Source organism: Pollachius pollachius (genome assembly GCF_949987615.1).
Source record: "Pollachius pollachius genome assembly, chromosome: 3".
Taxonomy (NCBI): Eukaryota; Metazoa; Chordata; class Actinopteri; order Gadiformes; family Gadidae; genus Pollachius; species Pollachius pollachius.
The window spans coordinates 19,731,158-19,756,849 of NC_136936.1; the positions used below are offsets into that span (position 1 = coordinate 19,731,158).

The 25,692-nt window shown below is 45.2% G+C and overlaps 1 protein-coding gene across 1 annotated transcript in view; it reads right to left on the bottom strand.

The window, feature by feature from the left end:
* Window positions 1-25,692, bottom strand: part of sorl1 (sortilin-related receptor, L(DLR class) A repeats containing) — a gene marked incomplete at its 5' end in the record, with an annotated part of 58,563 nt that overhangs the window by 18,687 nt on the left and 14,184 nt on the right. The window contains 16 exons of the mRNA XM_079733120.1: window positions 373-511; window positions 1,109-1,355; window positions 1,642-1,733; window positions 2,526-2,657; window positions 3,984-4,156; window positions 4,396-4,481; window positions 5,116-5,244; window positions 7,262-7,448; window positions 14,718-14,896; window positions 15,666-15,754; window positions 16,156-16,229; window positions 17,595-17,712; window positions 18,006-18,198; window positions 22,132-22,301; window positions 22,835-22,936; window positions 24,447-24,627. Coding sequence (XP_079589246.1) covers window positions 373-511; window positions 1,109-1,355; window positions 1,642-1,733; window positions 2,526-2,657; window positions 3,984-4,156; window positions 4,396-4,481; window positions 5,116-5,244; window positions 7,262-7,448; window positions 14,718-14,896; window positions 15,666-15,754; window positions 16,156-16,229; window positions 17,595-17,712; window positions 18,006-18,198; window positions 22,132-22,301; window positions 22,835-22,936; window positions 24,447-24,627 — 2,291 coding nt within the window. The remainder of the gene's footprint in view (window positions 1-372; window positions 512-1,108; window positions 1,356-1,641; window positions 1,734-2,525; window positions 2,658-3,983; window positions 4,157-4,395; window positions 4,482-5,115; window positions 5,245-7,261; window positions 7,449-14,717; window positions 14,897-15,665; window positions 15,755-16,155; window positions 16,230-17,594; window positions 17,713-18,005; window positions 18,199-22,131; window positions 22,302-22,834; window positions 22,937-24,446; window positions 24,628-25,692) is intronic.

Consider the following 25,692-nt stretch of genomic DNA (forward strand, 5'->3'; position numbering starts at 1 on the left):
AAACTTCCATTTTTCTTTTTAAACATGTTCATGCCATGTGCCAGCCAGAGTTCCTTAATTGCACAACCAATGTTCTAACTGGCAGCTATTTGTGTAACCTTCAAAGTGTTCCATTCTGATGAAAATAACGATACAAAATCACATGTTGCAGTCATACTGACCTGCCTGTGTTTTAATAAAAGTGCTTGCAACATCTCACATGTGGCTTTTGACTTACAAAAAACCCATCTAACCCACTCTATAGAAAATATCGAGATATATATCATTCAGCCCAAAAATATCGGGACATCATATTTTGCCCATATCGTGCCGCCCTAGCCAGACCCCCCCCCCCCCCCCCCCAAGCCGACCCTGGTCAGACCCTCCTGTTACCTCGAGCCTTGCCCTTGTAGAAGACCTTTAGGTCCATCACTCCAATCAGCCTGCCTATGATCAGCTCCTTGTTTGGGGAGCCCGACTTTGGAGCCTTGAAGATCCCCATTTTGGACCAGTCGTCCCAGTACAGGTCATTCTATCAAACAAACAAACAAACAAAAACTCAATACCATTCAAATGAATATAACAAAGCACAAACAACAAAAACAACAACACAGACGCTGAACCAACATGGGGTCCTGACCCCACCCTCCTGTCCTACCACAGGACGTCCCCTGCCCCCACCCTCCTGTCCTACCACAGGATGTCCCCTGACCCCACCTTCCTGTCCTACCACAGGACGTCCCCTGACCCCACCCTCCTGTCCTACCACAGGACGTCCCCTGCCCCCACCCTCCTGTCTTGTCCTCTGAGCGCTGAACACAGAACATTGTAGACCCGTGTTCAGGTCAGCAGGCTCTACAGTAGCCTGGGGAGCACTTTGTGGACCAACGTGTGGTTCCTCTGTTGGTATGTCATGTCCTCTTTCTGATAGTGACGTGTCACTAGGCTAGCTCGCTAAGGGGGCTAGCACACCAAGGGGCTCGCTCTCTAATGGAATATCTCACTAAGGGGCTGTCTCGCTGAGGGTTTATCTTGCTACGGGGCTATCTCACTATGGGGCTACCTCGCTGAGGGGCTATCTCGCTAAGGGCTATCTCGCTAGGGGCTACACTCCCAGAGGGGTCCCCACCTTGAAGACGGCGATGGCGTAGGGGTGCGGCAGGCCCTCCATCAGCACGCTGCGCTGCCCGCCGCTGAGGTCGGCCCTCTCGATGCGGTCGCTGTACGCCTCGGTCCAGTACAGCCAGCGGTCGTCCACCGTCACGCCGTTGGGCCAGCGCATGCCCTCAGACGCCACGCACAGCACGTTGGTGCCGTCCATGTGACCCCGGTACACGCCCGCAGCCCGGTCGCCCCAGTCTGTCCAGAACATTAGACTGGGAGGAGGAGGAAGAGGAATAGAGGAAGAGGAAGAGAGGAAGAGGGAGACATTGTCACCGACTTAACTTCCTGTAGAACATCCAGAGGGAGTTCATGGGTAATTGTGCTGTGAAAGATAAGGAACAACCAAACTACTCAAAGCAATGCAAATTAAACGGGAAAAGAGTAGTGACACTATTTGGACTTGCTGCAGGCAGCAGCAGGGGGTGCTTTAGAACAGAGGGTTGAGCAGGGTGCGTCTGTGTGTGCGGCTGTGTGTGTGTGTGTGTGTGTGTGTGTTACCCCTCTCCAGGCAGCAGCACCAGGGCCCGCGGATGCTCCAGAACAGAGGAGTTGAGCAGGGTGTGGCGCATGTCTCCGTCAGGGTTGGAGACCTGCATCAGAACCCATCCTTACCAAGCTGCTACTCGAGTCCTGTCCTGGCTCTGTGCTATTTAACGCGTTAACCTGTCAAATGAGCCTTCTCCACCCAGTCAACGATAACCAAAGTCAGACCACACCTGTCCATTAACGATCTTTCTCTCTTCACACTGTGCACTCACTTCTCCACACGATGTGGAGGCTACATCAGGGGTTTATTCATGTTTAATCAGTAATACACTGTAGACTAAACATTATGTACACTTAGATCACCACGTGTTGCTATGTTTAAGGTCCTCAGAAAGAAGCAGAAATATGGATTATATTTCTGCCTACTATGACTGTACTCAGTGTGAATGAAATGTATTTGATATAAGCCTACATCTATTATTTTACCAATAGGCAATATAAAATCAATACAGAACATCATAAAAATGATGTTTACGAGTCTCTCTACTGGCTACTGCATTACAACTCGTGTCCACTAGGGGGCATCCACATTTTGAGATAGATACTCCACAGTATGAGATAAACGAATATGTCTGCTAGTAAAACAGCACTGAACATCAAGAAAAAAAGATGGAGGCCTAAAATAAAACACATTATATTCACATTGAACACAGTCGTAAGAGGTGGAAATATGATCCATGTGTGTTGTGCTAAAGACCTGATCTGCACCGATGTCTGAGTTTCCTCCCCAGAGAAGCGTCCCTGTGTCTGCGTCCAGTCTCTGGCCGGACGGTGTAACTGGACAGAGTGTTCCCAGCATCATTCATTCCAAACTCAATCACCCACTCCAGGCCCACCTCTATCTTCTGCGCTCCGGCATCGACCCAGTAGAGCAGCCGGCTGATGGGGTCGAAGGTCAGAGCCTCTACGTTCTGAAGGTCCTTCCTGACCACGACCTCCTGGCCCGTGCTACCGTTCAGACACAGCCGCTGCATGGGGTCAAGAACCACAACAGCCGAGCGGTGACTCTCTGTTCTACAGCTGCCTGGACTCGCTGTGGGGTGGAGGACTGCCTGCTGGTCTGCAGGGCTGCCACCGTGGCCTGCTGTGTGGGGGGATGTCTATGCGATGCCTAAGCTCTGTGGGGGGTTGAGGGGCATGGAGTTGAGAAGTGTGGGGGTAGAGGCAAGAGGGGCATGGCTCTCAGCAGCCCTCCAAAGGAGAGGAGAGGTAACAGGTGACCGGTGACTGGTTACAGATGACAGGTGACAGCTGCGGCCTCATCACTAAAGGCGGAGATTTATGAGTGAGTGTAGGGCTGTCCCCGACTCAGAGTTTTCTGAGTCGAATCAGATCTGCCTTTTCAGTCCAGAGATTCGACTATTCGGCGGCCGTGCGGGGCCGGTCTTTTGGAGGTTTAAAAAATGAGTTTTCTTTCTATCAACACTCCGTTTTGGTAGGCTATAGGCCTTTTATATATGCTTGCACGTTGCACTCATTACATTCTCACCTGAACAGTTTTCTGTCAATCAAACTCGTCAGAATTGTAGCTGACTTATTCCTGTCGGGTTTCATTAGGCTCCTGCCCATAATGCGGTCCGATAATGAATACGGGGCTCATGTATAGGCTAGTGGATAATCCACTATATGAGCCCCGTTTTTACGATCTGATTGCATTTATTGAGCCCGAAAGAATACACAGCGCTGTGTCGCCACACTGACTCCTCTCCTAGAGAAAATGTAGCAATAATGTAAGGGGAGACAGTCGCTTCCCGCTGCGAGATTCTGTCTAGCAAACAAAGTTACAATGAATCAATCGCCACAGTGACATGGACAGTGTCTAAATATAGCTTCTCTTTATTATTATCATTCGAGCTATGATGCAAATGGTGAATATTAAGCCTGTGGTGGCATCTGTACGCGCAGTTTGCAATTTATTTTCAGCACCAACTGCCGCTGCAGAAGAATAATAAAAAGTCACAATAAATGTGTCGATTCATGCATATGGTCTGGCACGTCTACACTATAGGTTGGGTCTTTTAAAAAAATAATAAAAAAAATAAAGGAAGACGGCGGGAAACCCTGCAGTCGACTGCGGGGTTTCCCGACTGATGATTCGAATCATCGACTTTCAGGGGACAGCCCTGAAAGGGGACAGCCCCTGAATCTTTAGTGAAATTAATATTTTCTTGCAGCACCTTAACATTTGGGCGATTTTCTGATTTTGAAGCATAAATTATATGATTGTTCTCCGCCCCCCTTGTAGCTCACAGAGGACCAGGCGTCAGCAGGTGGACCAAAAAGGTGAAAAAGACCTGGATGGTGTCCAGGGATATGTCGGCCCAGTACAGGCAGTTGCGGTCGTAGTCAAAGTCCAGGGCCACAGCCTCTCGGAGGCCGGTGAGGGGCAGGGGCGTGTCGGTGCCGGTGGCCAGGTCGTAGCGGTGGATGGAGCTCCGCACGGCGTACAGGATGAACTCGTTGCTCTCTGCAAGCATCACACCGAGGGGCTGGTTAATGGAGATCAACAGGTGGACAGACTTGCAGTAGTGCACTTGAATAGATATCAGGTCTAACAGGCGAGACTCGAAGGTCCGCCCACTCCACAGCGAATACTTATTTCCGCTGCCATCGAAACCCTTTAACACGTTGCCCTGCCAGAAGGGAGGAACTTTCTCTCTCTATTTTAGACAGTAAAACGTCTGAGCCACGGTGGGGGGGGTCTACCTCCAACCGGACAAGGAAGCATCTCTCCGTTCAGTCTGGTCTCCACGTCTCCCCCCGTACAGCTGTCCCCAGACACTTTCCTGTACCTGGGAGAGACACAGAGAAGGAGACACACAGGGACAGAGACACACATACAGACAGAGACAGGGAGAGAGAGACGCAGAGACAGGGAGAGAGAGACGCAGAGACAGATAGATAGAGAGAGAAAAATACAGAGAGAGACAGAGAGAGAGAGAGAGAGAGAAACAAAGATACAAGGAAAAAAAAGTATAAGAAGAAAAGACAGAAAATTTGAAAATAACAAATGTTGAGCTCTCCCAGTCTGGTGCCATGTGGCGCTAGAATCAAACAAGTGTTTTTGTAACATGCTGATCTTCACAAAGCACCAGTGCAAATAGCAAAACAAACACAGCGGTTCACCACTCCCTTGATGCTAGCTAGCAGCAACTGTGGTCAATATGCTAACCAGGGGTTGCCTCGTGGCCATCCTGACAGCGAACATTACAGTTAGACAACAGAAAGTGTATTTACTGTAAGGGATTGGTCCTCCTTTCTAACCATTGCCGCTCACTAACTCCTCTGGACAAGTGCTAGGGGTCTAGGTTTGAGAGCGAGCTGAGACGTTAGTGAATGTGGTGTGTTGGACGGGTGGTGAACTACAAACAGACATCTGAACTACAACACCAGGGTTGACAGGCCCTCTTCCACCACACGACTTACCCCTTGCTGCGCCTGTAGGTGGTGCCCACGGGGCAGGGCACCGGGGGGGCGTACAGGTTCCCAGAGAACTCGGGGTCAGGCATGCACACCTGCAGGGCCAGGTCCTCGCTCAGCCTGAAGCCGTAGTCACTGGGGAGAAGAGCGGCGGAGGGGAGAGAGAGTGGACAGTAAGGGACTAGTGCTAGTAAAGTACTAGTATAATATAATGCATACTAATACACAATACACTGATAGTACTTATATAATATAATGCATACTTTTAATGTTACATGAATTCATTCTGTAAGACTGTTCTAGAGCCTAGAGTCTATTCCTGTTCATTTGGATGTTTGCGTTCTCATTAGTTGTTTAAAGTCACACGTTGTTAGTCTCTTGATTAGTTAAGAGGTTAGCCATGTTCTTGTAAAGCCAGCGAGGTTCAAGATCCCTCTTTTCAGTCGGCTCCATCTGCCCGTGTAAGCCTTGGATAAGCTTTGTTTGTGAGTACATTAGTCCATCAATGTTCATACGAATTATTTGTACTCATGTTTCACTGTATTTCATAACATCTTTTTGCATTGGTTTATTTACAGTTTCATACTATCAGGTACAACTTGGACATAAGGAAATGCTACATCTTCAATAAATGGACATGGAAGTGCAAGCGACGTTATGCTGCCTTGTCATTGAAGCTTCCTAGCGTTACTTCAGTCAAGTGTTTAGCTATCTGGTGATGGGTGCCTCGCTACACACTCAGTTGCTGGAACACATACTAATACACTAATGCGTACTAGTATAATACAATGCATAGTAATACACTGATGTTGCTAGTATAATATTGTCCATACTAATACACTAATGCGTACTCGCCTTGAAACTTTCCTATCAGTTTCCATCTCCAAAGTACCCTTTCACCTGGTCACGAGCACAATGCCTGGACTCAATTGGACAGATCTACAACCAATCCGATTTATCGGAGACACATCAGCCGCAGCCATCTCGGTTGTTCAAACCCGCCCATATAAGACAAAGGGTTGTGATTGTCCAAGGTCTGCTGGACATCGGTCTGAACAGCAGGGGGCCAGACGCATATGAAAGAGCAGATGGAACAGAGCTCAGATCTGTCAGCTTCCCAGGTTCATGACCTCCTTCAGCTATCCGTCATTACTGTGTGTTCACACCAAACGCGACGGGGCGACAAGATCCCATACAAAGTGAACGTAGAGACGCGTATCGGGCGAATTATTCGCTAGAGAAAACCGGTGAAAAGTTTTGATTTGTCGCGCCACACTTTCGCCCTGCACAGGCGAGCGCGTTCACAAGGATTTGTGGCGTGACAAATTCGCTCAAGTTGAAATATTTCAACTTTGACGCGAAATTCGCGTGATGACAGCCAATCAGCGTTCAACAGTGTGGCCACTGAGTGACATGTGTAACGTAACAGCCAATCAGCGTTCAACCGGCAAACTCGGTGCAGTGCAGTCCAGGGTGAACTGCAGCATGGAGGAGAAAGTGATTGTTGCCGTTTGCGACTCCCCGCGCTCTATATATATAATAGTATATAATATAATATAATTGTATATATAATATCACGGCCAAAAGCTCTGTGCGCCTCCGGATGGCCGTAGCGCGGGGGGCTCTCATAGGGATTGGGCTTCTCGGGTTTGTTTACCGGCGTGGCTATGGTTTCCGGTCTTGTGTGTTCCAACGGTTTATTAGGTAGGCCTATCTAATAAATCTCTGTCTAATCAATACTTCATTCACTGCCTCTTCAGTGGTCATTACAATATTATGATCGACTGCGTCGGGTCCTCCGACGTCTCTCCCTCTTCCACAAAAGGTAAAGACATGCAATGGTGGTTATCTCGGCCGTGGTTGAGAATGAATTGGCATGAAGCACCGTTGGCGGTCAAAAGTTGTGGTGCGACAAATTCGCCTGACAAAACTTGCACAGCGACAGATTATGATTTGTGGCACGACAAAACTTTGGCGACAACGTGAACGGGCGACAAATGTCGCGTTTGGTGTGAACGCACAGTTATATTTCCAAACATTTCACCACAGGGTTGACCAGAGCATCCTCTTCAATAAGAAAAGTTTAGAAGTGGATTAATCAATGCATATTTTCACCAATGCCTAGGTTTGCCGACGCCAAGGAGCCAGTTACCATTCGTAGTCCTGCCGCTGGCAGGAGCAGTTGGTGGCCGTGACGGGGCGGTCAAAGTCCTCCCCGTTGAAGCAAGTGGCGTGCGGGGTGCGCCTCCGGAACACCATCTGCCGGCCCAGGAGACAGTCGTTCCCTCGCTCGTCCGACGGAGACCAGCGCTTGTAGTCCGCCTCCGCACACGGTACGCCTGACCCAGGGGAGACCACACAGGCCTGCAGTAAAGCACTGGCTCATAGGGGATCTCACAGGGGAACTCACTCACAGGGGAACTCACTCACAGGGGAACTCACTCACAGGGGAACTCACTCACAAAGGAATTACCTCGTTAATATTGTTATAATTACCTCGTTAATATTGTTATTACAGTGTTAAGGTTTTACATGAAATAGTACCGCGTAGTAACGCTTTCCACACAACACTGGCCACGTTAACATGGACACTTCTGATCCGATTCGATTTCTAATCGGAATAGATCTATTCCTATCATGCAATCCGAATGTACTGTATATAGGCCTATGGCATTTACAAAAGTGGTAAGCTTACGTTTGTATGTCTCTCACACACAACCTTTATGTTGGTCTGGACTTATATGATATATGTAAGCAGGGGCGTAGCCATCATTTCAGAAGTGAGGGGGACAAATTGTTCAGAGGTCTATTGATTGATTTATCATCCTCACGCATTCAGTTGCACCTCTCCTTAGTGGCTAAAGAACCACATAACCACAAACAGCACAGCACCAGGGGACCAACTTTAGTTCTTTAAAATGATATACTACCAAAATCTAAAGTCAAAATCTAAAATCTAAAGCTGCCAAACTCTGGTTGAGTTGACACAGAATGACCGTCGAGCATCTACAGGGTAAGTAGCCAGTGTTAACACTGAACACGAAAAGTTCTGTCAAACACCATTCCTGTTTGAAATTATCAGCACCAAAATGGAATGGAAGTGACAAGGTAACAGTGTAATAAGCCACAAAATTTAATTTAATGGCAAGAAGTGACAAGTGAAAGTGACAACAATAAACGTATCGACATGAAGATGTAGCAATTTTACATTTGCTGTCGTCAACTATGACAGCACAGATGTGCAAAATTAATCAAGACTAAGACAAATGGTATGACCTATACCTGCTGCCTTTAAAACACAAATAATGCAGTAGTCAAATAATATCTGCAAATAAATAAATAATAAACAAAAAGTCTCTTTGAAATTAAATATAAACTTTATCTTTAAACATCCATGTCAGTATTTCCCTTTTGAACTAAGGGAATTAAAGGCTACAGGCTCTCCTGATTAACTATATTACTAAATAATATTTTCAGTTCTAGGTTTCTTTTAGACACAAGTAGAAACAATGATATAATAAAAATAAAATAATGGTTATATTAAATAAAAAGTAACAAAGTTTCTTTGTTGATTATCCTCTACAGTTAAATAACTGTGATGTTAATATTTGTGGCCCTCCTTTGGCAATGGGTGACATCTGGCCACATTCATTATTCATTTATTTCAATGTTATCAGTTTACAATCTAACATTGGTATTCCCTGCAAGGTGCATTCCATTTTCCATGAAAGCAATACTGGGTGCCCCCAGACATTGTGGTATCACATGTCAGTCATGATCTAGTCACTACAACATATGTGTAGTACACTGTACACAGTATACTGATCTCACCTAAGTGAAGCACCCAAACATGATTCTGCGCCTCTCATTATCCGCAATGAATTGCTGAGCAATTTGTCTCCAATTTAGTTTGTCGAGTTTATCTTTGTGGATATGACACACAGTAACACTGTTGAGCCGAGACTGTGTCATTGTGCTTCGGAGCCAGGTTTTTAACCTCCGAAGACCACTGAAGCTTCTTTCAGCCTCAGCGGAGGAGGCAAGCACAGTAAGAAGCAACAGCACAAGTATTTCTACTTGTTCAAAGAGACCCCTGACTTCTGGCAACATTCCTTGCAGAATGGTAGCAGCTTCACTGCTTGACTGAAAGTCATACTTGGACTTGAACATTGCTAATTGCACTTGAAGAGAAGGTCTGTACACTTCTGGGTATTGCAGCAAAACATCATCGTCTGTCACTCCTGTTAAGAGTACTTTTTCAAGTTTCCTGATCATAAGCGGGGTTCATTGTGATACATTGCGGGGCCATTGTGTGAACCTATTCACACAGCATGCCTGCACAGTGTCTTCTATTGTTCGTGACTCTTTGCAGTGGGCTCATGAATTGGGAGTACTGTTTGGCCAGTCAATGAAAATGAAGTCCATTTGCAAAAGTAAAAGCACAATGCTCCTTCAGCACCTGGGATGAAATGAAGCCAAGGGAAGTCCTGATACCATTGTGTCCGAAATCTTAGTTTTATCTGCCAACTTCTGAGACACAATGGTCTTAGGATCTGGCTGATGGGGTTTTAAAGTGGCCACAGAAGATCCCTCCTCTGTTGTATCTCTGTCTGAAGCCTCTCCCTGACTGTCAATGCTGCAGCCTGGTCTCTCCCCTGAGACATGACCTTCTCCCTGTGCTACCTATTGCAACACAGACAATAACATTTTAGAGTATAAATAAGGCTAGTTCAGAAATAGCTGTGGAAATGCTAATCTTAGAGTCACTCTTATCCTATAGACATTTCCTTAGCCAGTTATAATTTCTCCTGCAATGATATAGATAATAAATGTGTAAAGCAAAACTTATGAATAGTGGAAATGAATCGCAAAGTCACTTTATGCCATCTTTATTTTTTCTCAGCTAGTTATATTCTCTTCTCACCTGTGACGCTGCATGATCATCCTTGCTGGCCTCTGGTCCACTGTCTCCTCTCTCACCCTGCTCTTTCTATTGTGGCAATAAAGATTTAAAAATATGTGGAAAGCAACATTTTGAAATAGGATTAGGAATACAGAAGTAGTAGTGAAATTGTTGTCGAGTTTAACCTCAAAGTCCCTTTTATGCTATCAATATTTTCTCTCAGCCAGTTATAACAGAGACGTTCTAAGGACTTTGGTTATAATTTCTCCTCACCTGCTGTGTAGACCCTACCTGTTCATTCATGCTGCTGCTGCACTTTGGTCCACTGTCTCCTCCCTGACCCTGCTCTTTCTATTGTATGAAGATTAAAAAAAATATGTGCAAAACAATAGTGAGCACAAGTTCTGTGCAGAAATGCGAGGAGTGGGTTTATTCCTAGGTGGTAGAGTAGCCAAAACTTGTAGTCAAGTAGGAGTATTGTTACTTTAGAACAGGGGTGTCAAACATATGGCCCCGGCCCGCGAGATTTGATCATAAATTTCTGAGTATGTCAAAAAAAAGAGTAAGTCTCTAGCCCATTCCTGTGGTGAGTTATGATTTTTAAAAGAAATAACCAAAAAGCTCACTCCAGCCGCTAGGGGGCAGCCAAGATTAAAAAAAAGGAAGAAATTCCACACTTGTCCTTGTTTCACCACAATTGAGAAGTTATCAAGGGTGACATCCCCATTACCAAAATGTCTTTGTCAAAAAGAAGAAAAGTGGATTCAGAGTGCAGTTTTCCAGGAAAAATGGACTGAGAATTATTTATTCACAGAGGTGAATACAAAAGCAGTGTGCTTGGTATGTAATCAGCAAGTTTCAGTGCTCAAAGAATATAATATCCGGCGCCACTATGAGACTCATCATAGAGAAAATTATCACCATTTGAAAGGACAAATAAGAAAATAAGAGAAAGTCGGTGATGCAGCAGTGAAAGCCAGCTACCTTATTGCTCACGAGATAGTGCAAGCATACGCCGCAGAAAAATAGTCACTCAGTATAATGACAGCATCCGCTCATTCAAGTTAAACCTGTCACTCTGGGAGACGCAGCCATCTTGTGGTGACACCGCCCATTTCCCATGTCTAACTGCTGTGCGTTCGACCAGACGTAATGCTGATATGAAACAATACAAAGACAAGATAACAGGATTGCTTCATCGAGAGGAGGTTTCAGGTCTTCAGTGAACTACAGAAGGAATTTGCCGTTTTTCAACCGCCATTTACAGTCAAGCCTTCTGACATGCCAGCTGACATCCAACTCGAGATAATTGACTTGCAGTGTGATACCAATATGAAGGAGAAATTTGCGTCTGTGGGCTTGGACACATTTTCTCAATATCTCTTGCCAGGGAACCCCAAATTAACATCCCAGGCTGCAAAGGTTTTATCCATGTTTGGGACTACCTATCTTTGTGAACAGGTGTTCTCTGTAATGAACCTGAATAAAACAAACACCGCTCAAGGTAAACAAACACACACTTGAATGACATTGTGAAATGTGCTCCCACTCAAGATTTGACACCTGATATTGATGCGCTCGTAAAGGCTAAACGATGCCAAGTTTCAGGAGCCAGCAGCTCCTGAAACTTGGCATCTCACTGCAGTGAGAAAAAAAAAGTTAATCAGCAAGTAGGCCTGGGCCTAATTCTTGTGATGCTCTTTCAGAAATGTTTGCACTCTGATGAATACAGATCTTTGAAAATAAGTACTCAGGTTTCATGTTAAAAGACAATGAATATTGTGCAGTATATCATTCTCAGCTTCAGTAGCCTACAAAACAGTTTGATCTGATGTAGCCTAATCTCATTGTCCATGCACTGCTATAACTTTTATGTTTGTTTATTTTATTTATATGTGCACATTTACTTTTTCAAGGCAGTATGATAGCTTTCTTCATAGCTCCCACTTGAGTTTGTTTAGTGTGGTGAGTTGGTTCAGGTGTTCAGATGTAAAAATGTATTCACTCAACTCTATAAAAATAAAGCAGTTGATAATAAATGTGAAATGCATTTTATTTCAATTCCATTGGCCTATCTGTGAATAAATGTGTTGTGCTAATATAGATCCTTGTGATCCATGATTATTTTACTGGTCCGGCCCACTTGAGATCAGATGGGCTGTATGTGGCCCCTGAACCAAAATGAGTTTGACACCCCTTGCTTTAGAATAATATAAGTAAAAAAGCAGTTTGCAGTAAAACAACTCTTAAGAGTACAATTTATCCAAAAAATTACTCAAGTAAATGTAACAGAGTAAATGTAACTAGTTACTATCACCTCTGCACCTAGTAAGCGATTTAACGTAGGTAACAGTTAAAAATTGTTAACTAGCTTAACTTGATATATTGACATCTATTAGTCAGTCATCATTTAGCTAAACAACATGCAACAGCATTACTCGACTTACACGGTTTGTTTGGAAAAAACAAGGTTAAGTTTTTTACCTCTTGGCTGCTGGTTTGCTAAACATGCTTGAAACAGATCTAAATCAACGTCTGTGTGATTGAAATCACAACACGGCAGCGGTGTTTGCCACCTGGCTCTGCCTGCTCATGGTGCGCTCAAAGGCGGCTCGGAAAAACGCGCTAACACGTGTTAAAAATGAATTGAATGGTTGTAATGCCTGTACAAAGTGCGGGGGACAGAGGGCACAGATACGGGAAAAAGTGCAGGGGAATGTCCCCCGCGTACCCCGCGTCCGCTACGCCCATGCATGTAAGGGATAATGTTATAGTACAGAACGCCGGTCATTATCGGGTAAATAAGCCCAGACAGGGCGAACCGGACCGCGATGCGAAGCGGAGGTGTCTTGCTTCGCCCTGAAGGGTATTATTTTCGTTAATGACCGGCAACGTTCTATACATTATTACACGGCTCCTTGCCAAAACAGCAGAGAAAAAGTCTGCCAAAGACGTTGACGTCGCTTAGAAACCGGACGCGCTGGGGTTGATAAACCGGACTACTTACGGGGTGCGAAGAAAGACGTGAAACAGGCAAAAGATCCACTTTCCTTTACAGTGGTCAAGTTCGGTATGCATGAAAGTACCGACTGACCAATCGGGAAATACAGCAGCTGCTGATGCCATCTCTCCAAGTTAAAAAGTAGCCGCACCCACCCCAAACCAATCGGAATAAGTGTATACATGTCGATTATAGCGGACTACACCACCTCTTCTATTCCGCATGGAATAATATTCAGATCAGAGAATTGTATTCCGATTGAGCCGTATATATGATCTTTTTTTTTTATTCCGATTGAGCTGTTCTTCCACTTCTAATCGGATCCATGTAAACGCGGCTGTCTACCGGTCTCACGGTATACCGTAGCGCAAATTCACACCAGTGTACTTTCTATAGGGGAATTATCAGTCTACGTCCCTCCCCGCTCTACGAGCATGTCATATGCATAAAGAGACGAGAGCGACAAGAGCCGCAATCATGTCTTGTTGTGCGGTTGGTTGCACAAACCGTTTTAATAAGACTGATTATCCCATTGATTCTACTTCTTGCTTTTCCTTATTCGTATTGCATGCTTATTAAATGTATACTCTGAGTTAATCTCCCTCAAAAAGTAGTCGATCGATCAAACATGTTTTTGACACCTAGAAGGGCATTACCCCAGTTATACCATGGTCACTTGCCAAAGAAAAGGAATTAAGATCAGTCATTTATATTTTCATGCATTTTACAATCCAAATATACAGTTTTTCACATAAATAGGACGGACCTTAGCTACGACTTGGCAACAGGAGGTATTTTAGTCAGCTGAGCTATGAGACAGAGAGCTAACGTTGGATTGTACATATTTATAATTCGAAATTCGTCCCAGCCTTTATACCACAGATACTATAGGGTCTGTAGCATATAACCGCGTTGTCTGATTACAGTTTAATGTAACAGTAAGCTGACAACATCGCTAATTAACACCGCAACTGCAAATTAACCACACGGAGATAACCATGGCAACCGGTCAAACAAATGTTCTTTTTGTGATCATTCTTTAAAGATTGATTCCTCCAGGTCCGAAAATATGCATTTCCCCATTATTGTCTTTCAAATGACTTTGAACTAACAGACGCGAACTCGCAAAGTGGGTATAACTAAGCCAGCCGGGTATATCCAGTTTGTTTCAGCGCACGCACAACGTGACATCATTGTTATCGCTCAGGTCCTACTCACAACATAAAAAAAAATCCACGCAAGTTTTAGTAATTTTAGGAGATAGGCCTGCACGTATATTACACCAATTGAAAAACTCATAGGCCTTGTTGGAAATTTAAAACCTTGTCAGATGACATTTATTACTTTTAATACTTTTTAATGGCCTTAATTTGGGCTAGTTTCATTTACTTCCTTTTAATACCTTTAACAACCCCGCGGAAACCCTGTCACAGGGGAACTCACTCACAGGGGAAGTACTCACAGGGGGGGAACTCACTAGGGGCTCGCAGGGGAGGAACTCACAGAGGGGGGAACAAAAAGGGGGGGGGGGGTTTCACAGGGGAACTCAGAGGGGCGCACGGTACGCCTGACACATAGGAACACACAGGACTGCGGTTAAGCACTGGCTTTGGCACTTGCTCAGTGGAGCACGGGCCACTGGCCTTCATCGGCTGGCTACTCGGTCATTGCCTACACCGAACCATTTCTGTCCAGGACTCTCACCCAGCACGTCGGAGGCGTTGAGCTGCAGGATCAGCCAGCTGTGTCTCTGGTCGGCGTAGGAGCCGAAGATCGTGAAGATGGTGCTCTTCTCGCCCGGCTCCGTCAGCAGCTGGTAGACATACACCTCCCGCTCGGAGAACTGGAAGTCGGTCCAGGTCTCTCCTTCGTTGGTGCTGAACCTGGCTCAGACCGGGAGGGATACGTACACGTTGTCTACATCATTAGTGTGGTGGCTAGCGAGCCACACTATTGTAATCATGCGTCTTATTGTTTTGTATTCTTCCACCTCATTCTCGGTAATTATCAGCTCCTCCGGTTTGGGGTTATAATGCCAGAAAATAGGGCATTTAACATTTCACTATTCCTACGAATATGATCTTTTTTAATTAGAGGTCAAAGACCTCTTTGGCGACAGGGGGGGCTATAACTCAGAATCAAACTAAACATCAGCCCTGTTATGCAATTAATGGCAAATCCACTTCAAAGCGGCCCAGGGACTTGAACCTCAGCGTGCTCGCTCATTAGCCTCGGTGGCATTAGCATGTTAGCATGCTCACGGATTGGGTTTACATCAGATCCTCAACGGTCAAACCCAATTTTGAAAGCTCAAAGCATACAGCGCATACTTCGGTTAACTGATGCCCAATAGAACAGAATCAAACCATTTCCATATGGCAAAGCAATTGGTGTGCAAAGTTACACTACGCTCACTTTATCAGACTGAAGTCGGTTGCCTTATACCGTCCAACCCAACATTGCCATATGCCTTTGGATTTACACTGTCATGGAAAATGTAATTTTTGGGAAGGTTGATGCAATAGCACTACAAGTCCAGACACAAATCTGTCGACTACTCGGTTTAAAGGATCTGCCAATAGAAATGGTTGCTCGCTCGGTCCTTCAATGGGTTTTATCTTTGAGTCTAGGCCTGACAGAGGAGGGCCTTACCTGAGGTGCGTGGCGGATCCTCCCTGGGGGATGGCCAGCAGCAGCCCACCGTGGTCACCCCAGGTGTAGAAGTGAGGGCCGGTCAGCGCCTGGGGTACACGTGACATCTTAGACATCATCTTATCATCAGAGCTTGACTCTTTGTCCAATTACATTATGCTTTTGTTTGTCAACGCGACCCTTTACCCTTTAGTAACTTCAATACTCAAACGATTTTATTCATGGTTTTATTGGATAACATTCCATTCCCCAGCGGCTATCAATTTGGTGCTACTGTATTATGTTTAGTACATCCTTTAGGAGTTCATAAACCTTTGGCGTCAACCACGTAGTCATATGCCTCAGGCCCTATGGTCTCACTTCAAGTGTACTTTGAAGTTAAAATAATCATGAAATCTTAGCAGCAAAAAGCAAGAAAGGTCAGCACATCAGGTATAAAGTGAAACATTTAGCAGTTGCTGTGTATCGTTTGAAACATCAGATCACTGACCTCTCTCCATCTGGCTCCCGCGCTGCTCGACACGTACACATTAGGCTTGTTGGCGAGGCTCCTGCCCACCGAACCTGGACGGAAGAGGGGTAAGGTGGTCAAACAAAAGGCTATGTGACCCCCACAATAAGTATGGGGACATAAGTTTACACTCTTTATGAGGATACAAGGCAGAGAAGTACATTTATTCAAAACACTTGTTTACTGCATCCTGAGTCCAAATTGAGATTGGTCCAGTAGTGAGCGAGAAGCTTTCAGCCATAATCCTAAAAAAATTGGCTGCAATGAAATCCTTCTGGGCGACATGCCTGTCATGTCCAGCCTCTAAAAGTGCTTTAGAGGGTGCTACTAACAGGCTTAGATAACACTTTAACATTATGAAAGGATCCCTAAAGAGAAATGCCACTTTTTGTTGACCTTTCACCTGATTTGTTTATGTGTTTGTTAATGTGTCCAACCAAGACCGGCCCAAGGAGAAGCGTCGCTCTTGAATTTCGCTGTTGCAGGAAATGTCCCCATCGTCATCTGAACTCTCCTTCACTCAAACCTTCAATTAACACTGAACTACACTTTCCTTAGGATCGCTGTGCTGCCCCACGATTTAACCATGTTACGTTATCTACAGCTGCATGGTTGACCCATCTAATGGTAACTTAGGAAGTTAAATTTACGTATCGTCACTGGTGGCAGTGGTGGTCCGAGGCTCCTTCACTACATCATCAAACCACATCTTTGGTTATTGTTTTGATTGATATCTCTAGCACTATAAATTACACATCACACCTTAACATTTTCAGATTTAATTCTGGAATTCATTTTGGGTTAGCAATGAGTTGCTTGCTAAGCCTTGAATAGACTTTCAGCTCCAGTTGCAAGGCTACTGGATTCATTTCCAACGAGGAAACAGCGAATACAATACAGAGTATGCAGAACAGGTCGCAGATATAAATACCGGAAAATAGATACAAAACGAGATAGTAGGTCGACGCTAAGCGTCCTGCTAACCAAACCAAACAAACCAAGCCGGCTACCCGGAAGTTGCGTCTGCGGCGTCACACGGGGAGTTTCAAGGGAGTTTTTTCTTGGCCTTGTGGGGGCTTGGGTAAAGGGGGATGTCATAAATATTTGACCTGTTAAGCCCTTTGAGACTGTAATGGTGATTAAGGGCTATACAAATAAAATTGAATTGAATTGAATTTCAAAAGAAGCTCTTGCAAAAAGCTAATGGCACATTATCCAGCCAAGCTTCTACGGACTAATTACTATTAAAAAGACCTCTCGACAGGCTCCCCTCAAAATACTCTTTGTCACAGTGAGGCAGAGTATCGGCCAACTGACAACATGATGTGTTTCAGCAATGGATCGCCATCGTATTGTTTGTTGAACACTGTTTTTATCAATGGTTGAGTTACTCATAGACAGGGTGGCTTCTGGCTCACCTGTAGCCAGGATGAGCCCTGGGGCCGACTCTTTAGATAGGATGGCCATCCGCCTCAGCTGCATGTTGAGCAGCTGGCTCCAGCGCTGGGCCAGGTGCAGGGAGCAGCCCTTAGACAGCTGGAGAGGGAGAGAGAGGAGAACATCGGTCCTGTGAGCCAGCGGGCCAGGTTCAAGTCCCTGGACCTCTTTGGAGTGGACTTGTATCTGACTAAATAATTGGCCTGATCGCTTAACGCAAACATTAATTAAGAAATGAACATAATGCTCCTTCAGTAAAACTGAAGTAGATAATTACCTATCATTTGCCAGAACAATAATAATCTAAAAGATTAAAACCCAAAATAACAAAAAAATAGAAGAGTGGCACAGTCTATGTTACAGGGTGTCTGTGATGAAGGCGTGTGGTCTACCTGGCAGTCGATGCGCCCCCCCTGGCTGTCGGTAGCGGGGGGCTGCAGCAGCTCCCAGGTGCCCCCCTTGTCGAAGGTGATGACCGAGCGCATGTTGTCCTCGCTGGCCGAGCCGTTGATGAGCGTGGCGACGAAAACGCCCCGCAGCCCCTCCACACGGTGCAGGTCGGCGAACGGCTCATTGGCAAAGTACCTGGTCGACACATCAGAGAGACGCGTCAGCTGCCTTACTTTACGTCGCCATGGACACGTTGGAAGCTGAGTGGATTGCTCACTAACTTCTGGCGGACACGGACAACAACATAGGGCATGACATAGCCGCTCTATTGTAACAACGTGATGTTTAATTATAGTGTGGTTGTGTCGGTCACCGTGTTAGGTGGGCAGGTGTTCTGTGAAACAGTGTCTTGGGAAACGTGTGATGGGGAGACACTAGGGGGCATCGTTGAGCTGTGTCACCTGACCCCAAGTGGAGGTGAATCAGTTGTTCTAACACAGAACCTCTTTATAAGTACTACAGTCCCTGACAAAAGTCTTGTCGCTTGGGTACAAGTTGACCTCAAATATATGTCTAATCAATTTTTTTTACAAGAAATGGTTAATTTCAACCCCAACAGCTTTTGAAATAATGTTTTGGTGCCAAACAAAACTGCTGAAAAACATTCTAACGTTCACAGCTTGGTAAAGCCGACTGAGTCAGTTTTTGCAAAGACAAAAGTCTTGTCGCCTTGTCATCTGATGCACCCAATCCTAGATTACAGCCTCACCTGTGATCAATAATTGATCAATCAATAGATCAATCAAAAGAAACTTGACCTTTTTCTGTTCCTAATCCTGTTTTTTGTCTGCTTAATGATAATTCTGATATAAATCTAAAGCGAATTCAGCTCAAAATGCTATTTGCAGGGTTTACCTCTGCAAAGAAAACAATTTTGAAAAAATGGTTTACTCCAGATATGTGTATGAAGTCATTCTGGATCCATAGCCTGCTCAACATTGTCAATCTTGAACATACAACTGCCCGACTTAATAAGGCACGACCAGTGACTGTTCAAGCTTGGTACTCTTTCTCATCCAAAATAATCTCTTGGGCTAGGGACAACAACAACTAGACAGTCTTTGTTGTGATTTACCTGCTGAACATGTTTCTGTTGCTGTACGTATTGTCTTACCAACCTGATATTTTTTCTTCTTTCTTTTTATTTTCTACCTTAATTTAACATATGACTTTTGATATGTCTGTAACCCCCCCCGTTCCATTTGAAAAAGAAAAACAATAAAAATGTTGATCACAAAAAAAAAGAAACTTGACCTCTGACAACATGCCGGCTGACACCTTCAATGTGTCTCAGCGTCAAGTACAAAGAATAAGAAAAAGATTTGAAGAGACTGGAGATGTTTTTGACAAGCCCAGGTCCGGCAGACCCCGCAAGACAACTGCTCGGGAGGACCATTTGTTAGCTCGAAAATCTAAGGTCAGCCCCTTTTCCACTGCAGCAGAGCTCCACCAGGCCTGGTCAACTCAAGTCCCCGTGTCAACCAGAACAGTTTGTAGAAGTCTGTCTAGAAATGGCCTCCATGGTCGAATCAGTGCCCAGAAACCAGCACTAAACAAAAGGCAATTAAAAAAAAACGTATGGCACTCAAGTGCCATACGTTTTAGCAGCCCACAGCCTGCTAAAAGGTTTTAGCAGCCCACAGCCTGCTAAAAGGTTGGACGCTGAAAATGTGGTAGAAGGTGGATTTCTCAGATGAATCTTTGGTTGAATAACATCATAGCCGCCGCAAATATTGCAGGAGACCTACTGGAGCCCGCAGGGATCCGAGATTCACCCAGAAAACAGTTAAGTTTGGTGGCGGAAAAATCATGGTCTGGGGTTACATCCAGTATGGGGGTGTGCGAGAGATTTGCAGGGTGGAAGGCAATATCAATAGCCTAAAATATCAAGAAGTATTAGCTACCTCTTACATTCCCAACCATAAAAGGGGTCAAGTTTTGCAGCAGGATGGTGCTCCATTGCATACTTCCATCTCTACATCAAAGATCCTCAAGGCGAAGAAGATCAAGGTGCTCCAGGACTGGCCAGCCCAGTCACCAGACATGAACATCATTGAGCATGTATGGGTAGAATGAAAGAGGAAGCATGGAAGACAAAACCAAAGAATCTTGATGAACTCTGTGAGGCATGTAAGATTGCTTTCTTTGCTATTTCTGATGACTTTATCAATAAATTGTATGAATCATTGTCGAACCGCATGGATGCAGTCCTTCAAGCTCATGGAAGTCAAACAAGATATTAAATATGGATCTCACGGCACCACTACTTAATTCACTGATGTTATGCAACATTTTTTTGTATTTGAAGTAAATTATTTGTTCAATTTACACATTACTCTCTGTAGGCGACAAAACTTTTGTCTTGCCAAAATCTGACCTTTCTGTGTTCATTAAATGATCAATCTTTCTTCAGTGTAGCAAATTTATTTTAGTATACTAAACTTAATTTGGGAGGGTTTTAGCTTATATGGGTTTTAGTTCATATTATCATATGAACCATTTCTAAAACCAATGGATTAATTAAAAGTCAGGTCATAAGCTGTTGTTTCTACAAAATCGATAAGTGACAAGACTTTTGTCAGGGACTGTACAGCATGTAGGCAGCAGGCCTACTTAATGCTATTAACTGTTAGTGTTAGTTTCATTTTACAGCTGATTAAAACGCATGCATGCAATTGCCTGGTTTGAATTAATCATTTGGGTGATTTCCCCCCAATCACCCAAATGATTGCTTGTGATTTCCCACTTTTTACCGTGTAAAACTGGTTGATCATACTTGGTTGATGGTATGCCTCAAAGGGTCTTATCAACTTTTGCAATCTCTTGTCTGTGTTATCATGGCTGGCACGAGTTTGGGGACATTTCCATCACAACTTTCCCACGTCAGTGGGCCGAAAGTATACTGCTAAAAGAGTTATGATGTATGAACTATGTTTCAAATAAAAAGGTACATTCACACGATGCTGCATGATTCTATAATGTAATGTGCTTGAAGTTAAGCTCTACAGAGGAAAAGGTTGAGTATCAAGAATCACAGTAGAATGGAAATCCTACCATTGTGTTTAATTAAATACCAAGTACCGCTGCAGAAGCTCCTTGGTGAACGATTCATCAACAGAGAATATTTCAGGAATGTGGACTTTTGAATGCAGTGGTTCTTTGCTTGCGATAAAGAAATGAGGTAGAAAGCTTCACAGTGACGCAAGGGAAGGAACCACAGCTGTTTCAGTCCGTTCGGTCTGCACTCTTGTTTTTCATAAGTTCAACACTGGCTCTAACAAACGTTTAAATTAGCAGATATTTATTTAGCAGTATGCCGATCCTTCATCAAATGACTAGAATATTGTCCATACCTGGCATCTTTAGCGTCTAGCTTCTTAACATGAATGTTTGCATTAGTCTGTTATAATGACCCGTTAGGGTTAAGGGCGAGTTTAATTAGTTAACAGAAAGCATGTAGCAATAGTATCGCTTTAGTAGTCCGTCTCACTGCCTTGAAGCTGGTGAGTGAAGCAGTGGATCAGGCATGCAGGCAAATATGCACTTACTTCCTCAACAAACCATCCCCTTAAAGAGAAAGTACACCTAAATTACTTTTGTTTGTCAGGCTTCCCTGACACCTAAAGCATTACGCTACGGTATGTGAGGATGTGTGTGAATACCGCTGCTCTGACCAGCGGTATATTTTGATGTCTGCGTCACAGTGAGCTTATCGGAAACGTATAGGATAATGCCGCAATGTGCCCAGTAACCATGGGGATAACACGCCCACACCGCCTTCATAGAACTCTTAGCCCAAACACTCTTTAAATCTCACTGTTCACATTCCAGCTGAAACAGGGGTTCACTGACACGTCAACTCCCTCGACTTCGCGATAAACAGACATTACATTAACAGACATAATAGACATTACACAACGTTACAAAAGATGTCCAGCTTACTTCTCGATTAGCGGTGCGATCCCATGCCAAGAATTTGTGAAGCACTGTGTAGTTGTGTAGATTTTGATTGACCTGTCAGCTGACCTGTTAGTTGGGGGCTACTAGGTGGGGACAATCAAAGGCTACCTGATGAGCGTGTTGCTTCCTGGGCCCTCGGGGCTGTAGTACAGCACGTTCTCCAGGGACAGCGAGAAGGAGAGGCCCTGCACGTCCGAGATGTAGAGGTGGGTGACGTTGTTTACGTGGTTGACGCACACGAACACCTGGTCCTCCGAAGCGTCGGCAATGTAGTACTCCTGAAGCGAGGGAACACATTAGCCCCTTACAGAATAATGAAGTACTCCTGCAGGGCCAGGGACAACGTTAGCTCCTTACAGAACCTATGTAGTATTCCTGTAGGGCCAGGGACAACGTTAGCCCCTTACAGAACCTATGTAGTATTCCTGCAGGGCCAGGGACAACGTTAGCCCCTTACAGAACCTATGTAGCACTCCTGCAGGGCGAGGGACAACATTCGCAGGTCAAGCCTTGTGCTAATGGTAGCATCTTACAGAACCTACTGGACTCAACCGGATATCTTTAATGCCAATATCACTTTTACATTAATACACAATAGTGAGGAAAACATTACAAATGATGCAAGGGTCCTCGCTTGATGTATTCCATTGTAATCCCTTAAATCAGTTGCCTCTTCATTAACAGAAATTTGGCCATGTTTATTAACTCAACCTCTGATGGAAGTCGTATGTAACACCAGTGAAGGGCACCCAGCTCCATTGAGACAGCGAGCAGAGGTCCCGCTGAGACCCACTGGACCGGGCAGACTCACTGTGATGGGGTGGCGGGTCATGAACTGGGCGGCCTTCATGGGCTGGCGGTTGTATGACACCCACAGTTGAACAGACGATGTCTCCGGTCTGCCAAGCAACTTCTGCAGGAACAAATGCATTAATGGAATGAATGAATGGAGTAGATGCTAGATGCCCTGTATTATCAAGGAATTCATTTCACGCTCTAGTGGTAAATCAGGTTCTTTGTGGGAAACAAATGCTTGTCGTAACCTTTCTTTTTTTAATAGAAACAGCATTGTTTAACAGCCAAAAAGATTACAAAAACAGAAGCAGTGCAAGAGCAATCAAACTTGAAAGTCGTTTGAAACATGTGTCCTCTTAAGGAAGCCCTGTAAAAGGCCGGTTTGTTCTCCTTATTAAATAATAGGGCCCTTCAGACCTGAGGAGGGAAAGAGGCAGGATACAGAACACCTGCTGTTCTGGTGGAACCTGTTTCTGAAACAACATCTCCCCAGCTTCCATTAACCCTTGCTCACAATATAACGAACTGAATTGTGTAGCGCCTCATTGAGAAATCAGCTAGGCAGCGTGTGTGGAAACAACAGTCATCCGATGACAAGATAACAGATCAACAAGCAGCTTCAAGGATTCAGCCAAACGTGAAACAACACAAGTCATGTGTCATGTGGAAGGCGCTAATGTATTCCTGACACAATCTGTTAAATATATATATATTTATATATGAATGAGAGGCGAGAGAGCGAGAGGGAGAGAAATAAAGAAAGAGCTTCTAAAGAGTATCCTAGCTACGGGCGGAGCTAGTGACACTGCAGACCGATATCATAATGTCAAATAACCTCTGTTGGATCAGATAACCTCCTGGCTCACTAAATAAACGCCGTACAGGACTAACATAAAATACATAGCTGTGAAGGCAAACATATTAAATGAGGGTTCTCTTTTATCTCCCCCTCATCAGTTTATGCTGAAGAACAAAGCCAACATCGCGGTGGGTACTTCATGTTTACATTAATATTATTTGATTAAAAGGACTCCTTTTGCTCTCTTTCTCCTGCACTCCGTCCAAAACTGGATTCACAGTTCTATGAGTAGCAGGTCTGAGCATTCACGTTGTGACGCAGACCTCTGGGAGTACTGCCAGTCTGGAGTCCTGCCTCACTCCTCCCCCCTTCCTCACTCCATCCCTCCCTGCCTCACTCCTTCCCTCACTCCATCCCTCTGTCTCACTCCATCCCTCCCTGCCTCACTCCTTCCCTCACTCCATCCCTCTGTCTCACTCCATCCCTCCCTTCCTGCCTTCCTCACTCCCTCCCTCCCTCTCTCCCTACCTTACCCCCTCCCTGTCTCCCTGCCTCACTCCATCCCTCCCTTCCTCCCTCGCTCTCACTCCTCCTGCCTCACTCCCTCCCTACCTGCCTCACCACCCCCTCACTCAATCCCCTTGCCTCACTCCCTCCCTGCCTGCCTGTCTAACTTCTTATCTCCTTGCTGCACTCTTCCTCCCTGCCTCACCCCTCCTCTCACCTACCTCCTTCCGAGTATTAATACATCCCTCACCGTCTCACTCCCCTTATCCCCCGTCCCCGGGTCTCAGGATCTCCCTTCTCCTGCCTCCCCCCCCCGACTCACCCGGGGCGAGGTGGCGAACATGTACTTGTCGCGCAGCTGGAAGCTGTCGGCGTGCTCCAGGACCACGCGGCGGTTCTGCTTGCTCTGGAAGAAGTCGGTGGAGCTGAGGACGCTGGAGACCCCCTGGGGCTCGCGGCGCTGCACCAGCACCGTGGTTGGCGGGTCGTACGGCTCCACGCCCCTGGGAGAGGAAGGGGAAGGAGGTGAGGAGGAAGAGAAGAAGATGAAGAGATGATCCAGGGAGAGGGGGTAGGTTTGAGTAGGCAAAGACAAGGAGTGGAGGAGATTGTTGCCGATGAGCATCAGTGTCCGGTGTGAGGCTAAATCAGGATCAAAAGGTAATAAGTGATACGTGCAATTCAGTGCCCTTTGTTTTCACTCCAATTAAAGAGTTGAGCGGATGACCTCCCCAGCCTCCCAGTGAAGCCCAGCGGAGAGCTAGGCTCCTTTGGAAAAAATCCTGCTCAACCAGTCGGACGCTTCTGGATCACATCTGCCATCGCAGAGGCATTGACAGAAAGATGTGTGTGTGTGTGTTGTGGTGTGGTGTGGTGTGGGTTGAATCATGTTCATGCTACTGCTTCAAAGCACCAGTTTTCTTTTTCATACTCTCTCAATGCTCTCATAACAAAACATAGAAGAAAATACCCATACTTTTAAAGAGACGGGGGTGGAAGGGTCCATTGTATAGTGAACATTAGAACACAATCTCTAACCTCTTATGTTTAACGTCAGCTTGGCTGATTTAACCAGTACACACTGATGACACAATGTGCAAACCGTGTGCAGCCTCACCAAGCCCCAGAGTCCAATCAGACAGGGCCAGGTGAGGCTGCTGAAACCAGCCGCCTTCCACACACACAGTATTAAATGGCTTCTTTTATGCATCAGTGAAACTATAAATCCTTCAGAAGACCAACTGGACTCACATCTCAGCTGCTGGTCAGCCTTCAGTAACCATGAGGCTCTGGTTGTTGTGCATAATGAGAGAGCCCGCCAATAAAGGTTTGAACATCCTTGGCACTATGGTTGATCTGGGACAAAGGCCTGGGGATTAGAATGACTGAACGACCTCCTTACAGGTGCAATCAGGCCACTCCAATAATAATAATAATAATAATAATAATAATACATTTTATTTCAAGCGCCTTTCATGTCACCCAAGGACACTGTACAGTAAAGCTAAAACTAAATGGTAAAAAAATAGCATTAGACACCAAACAGGGGACTTTCCACACAGAGCACA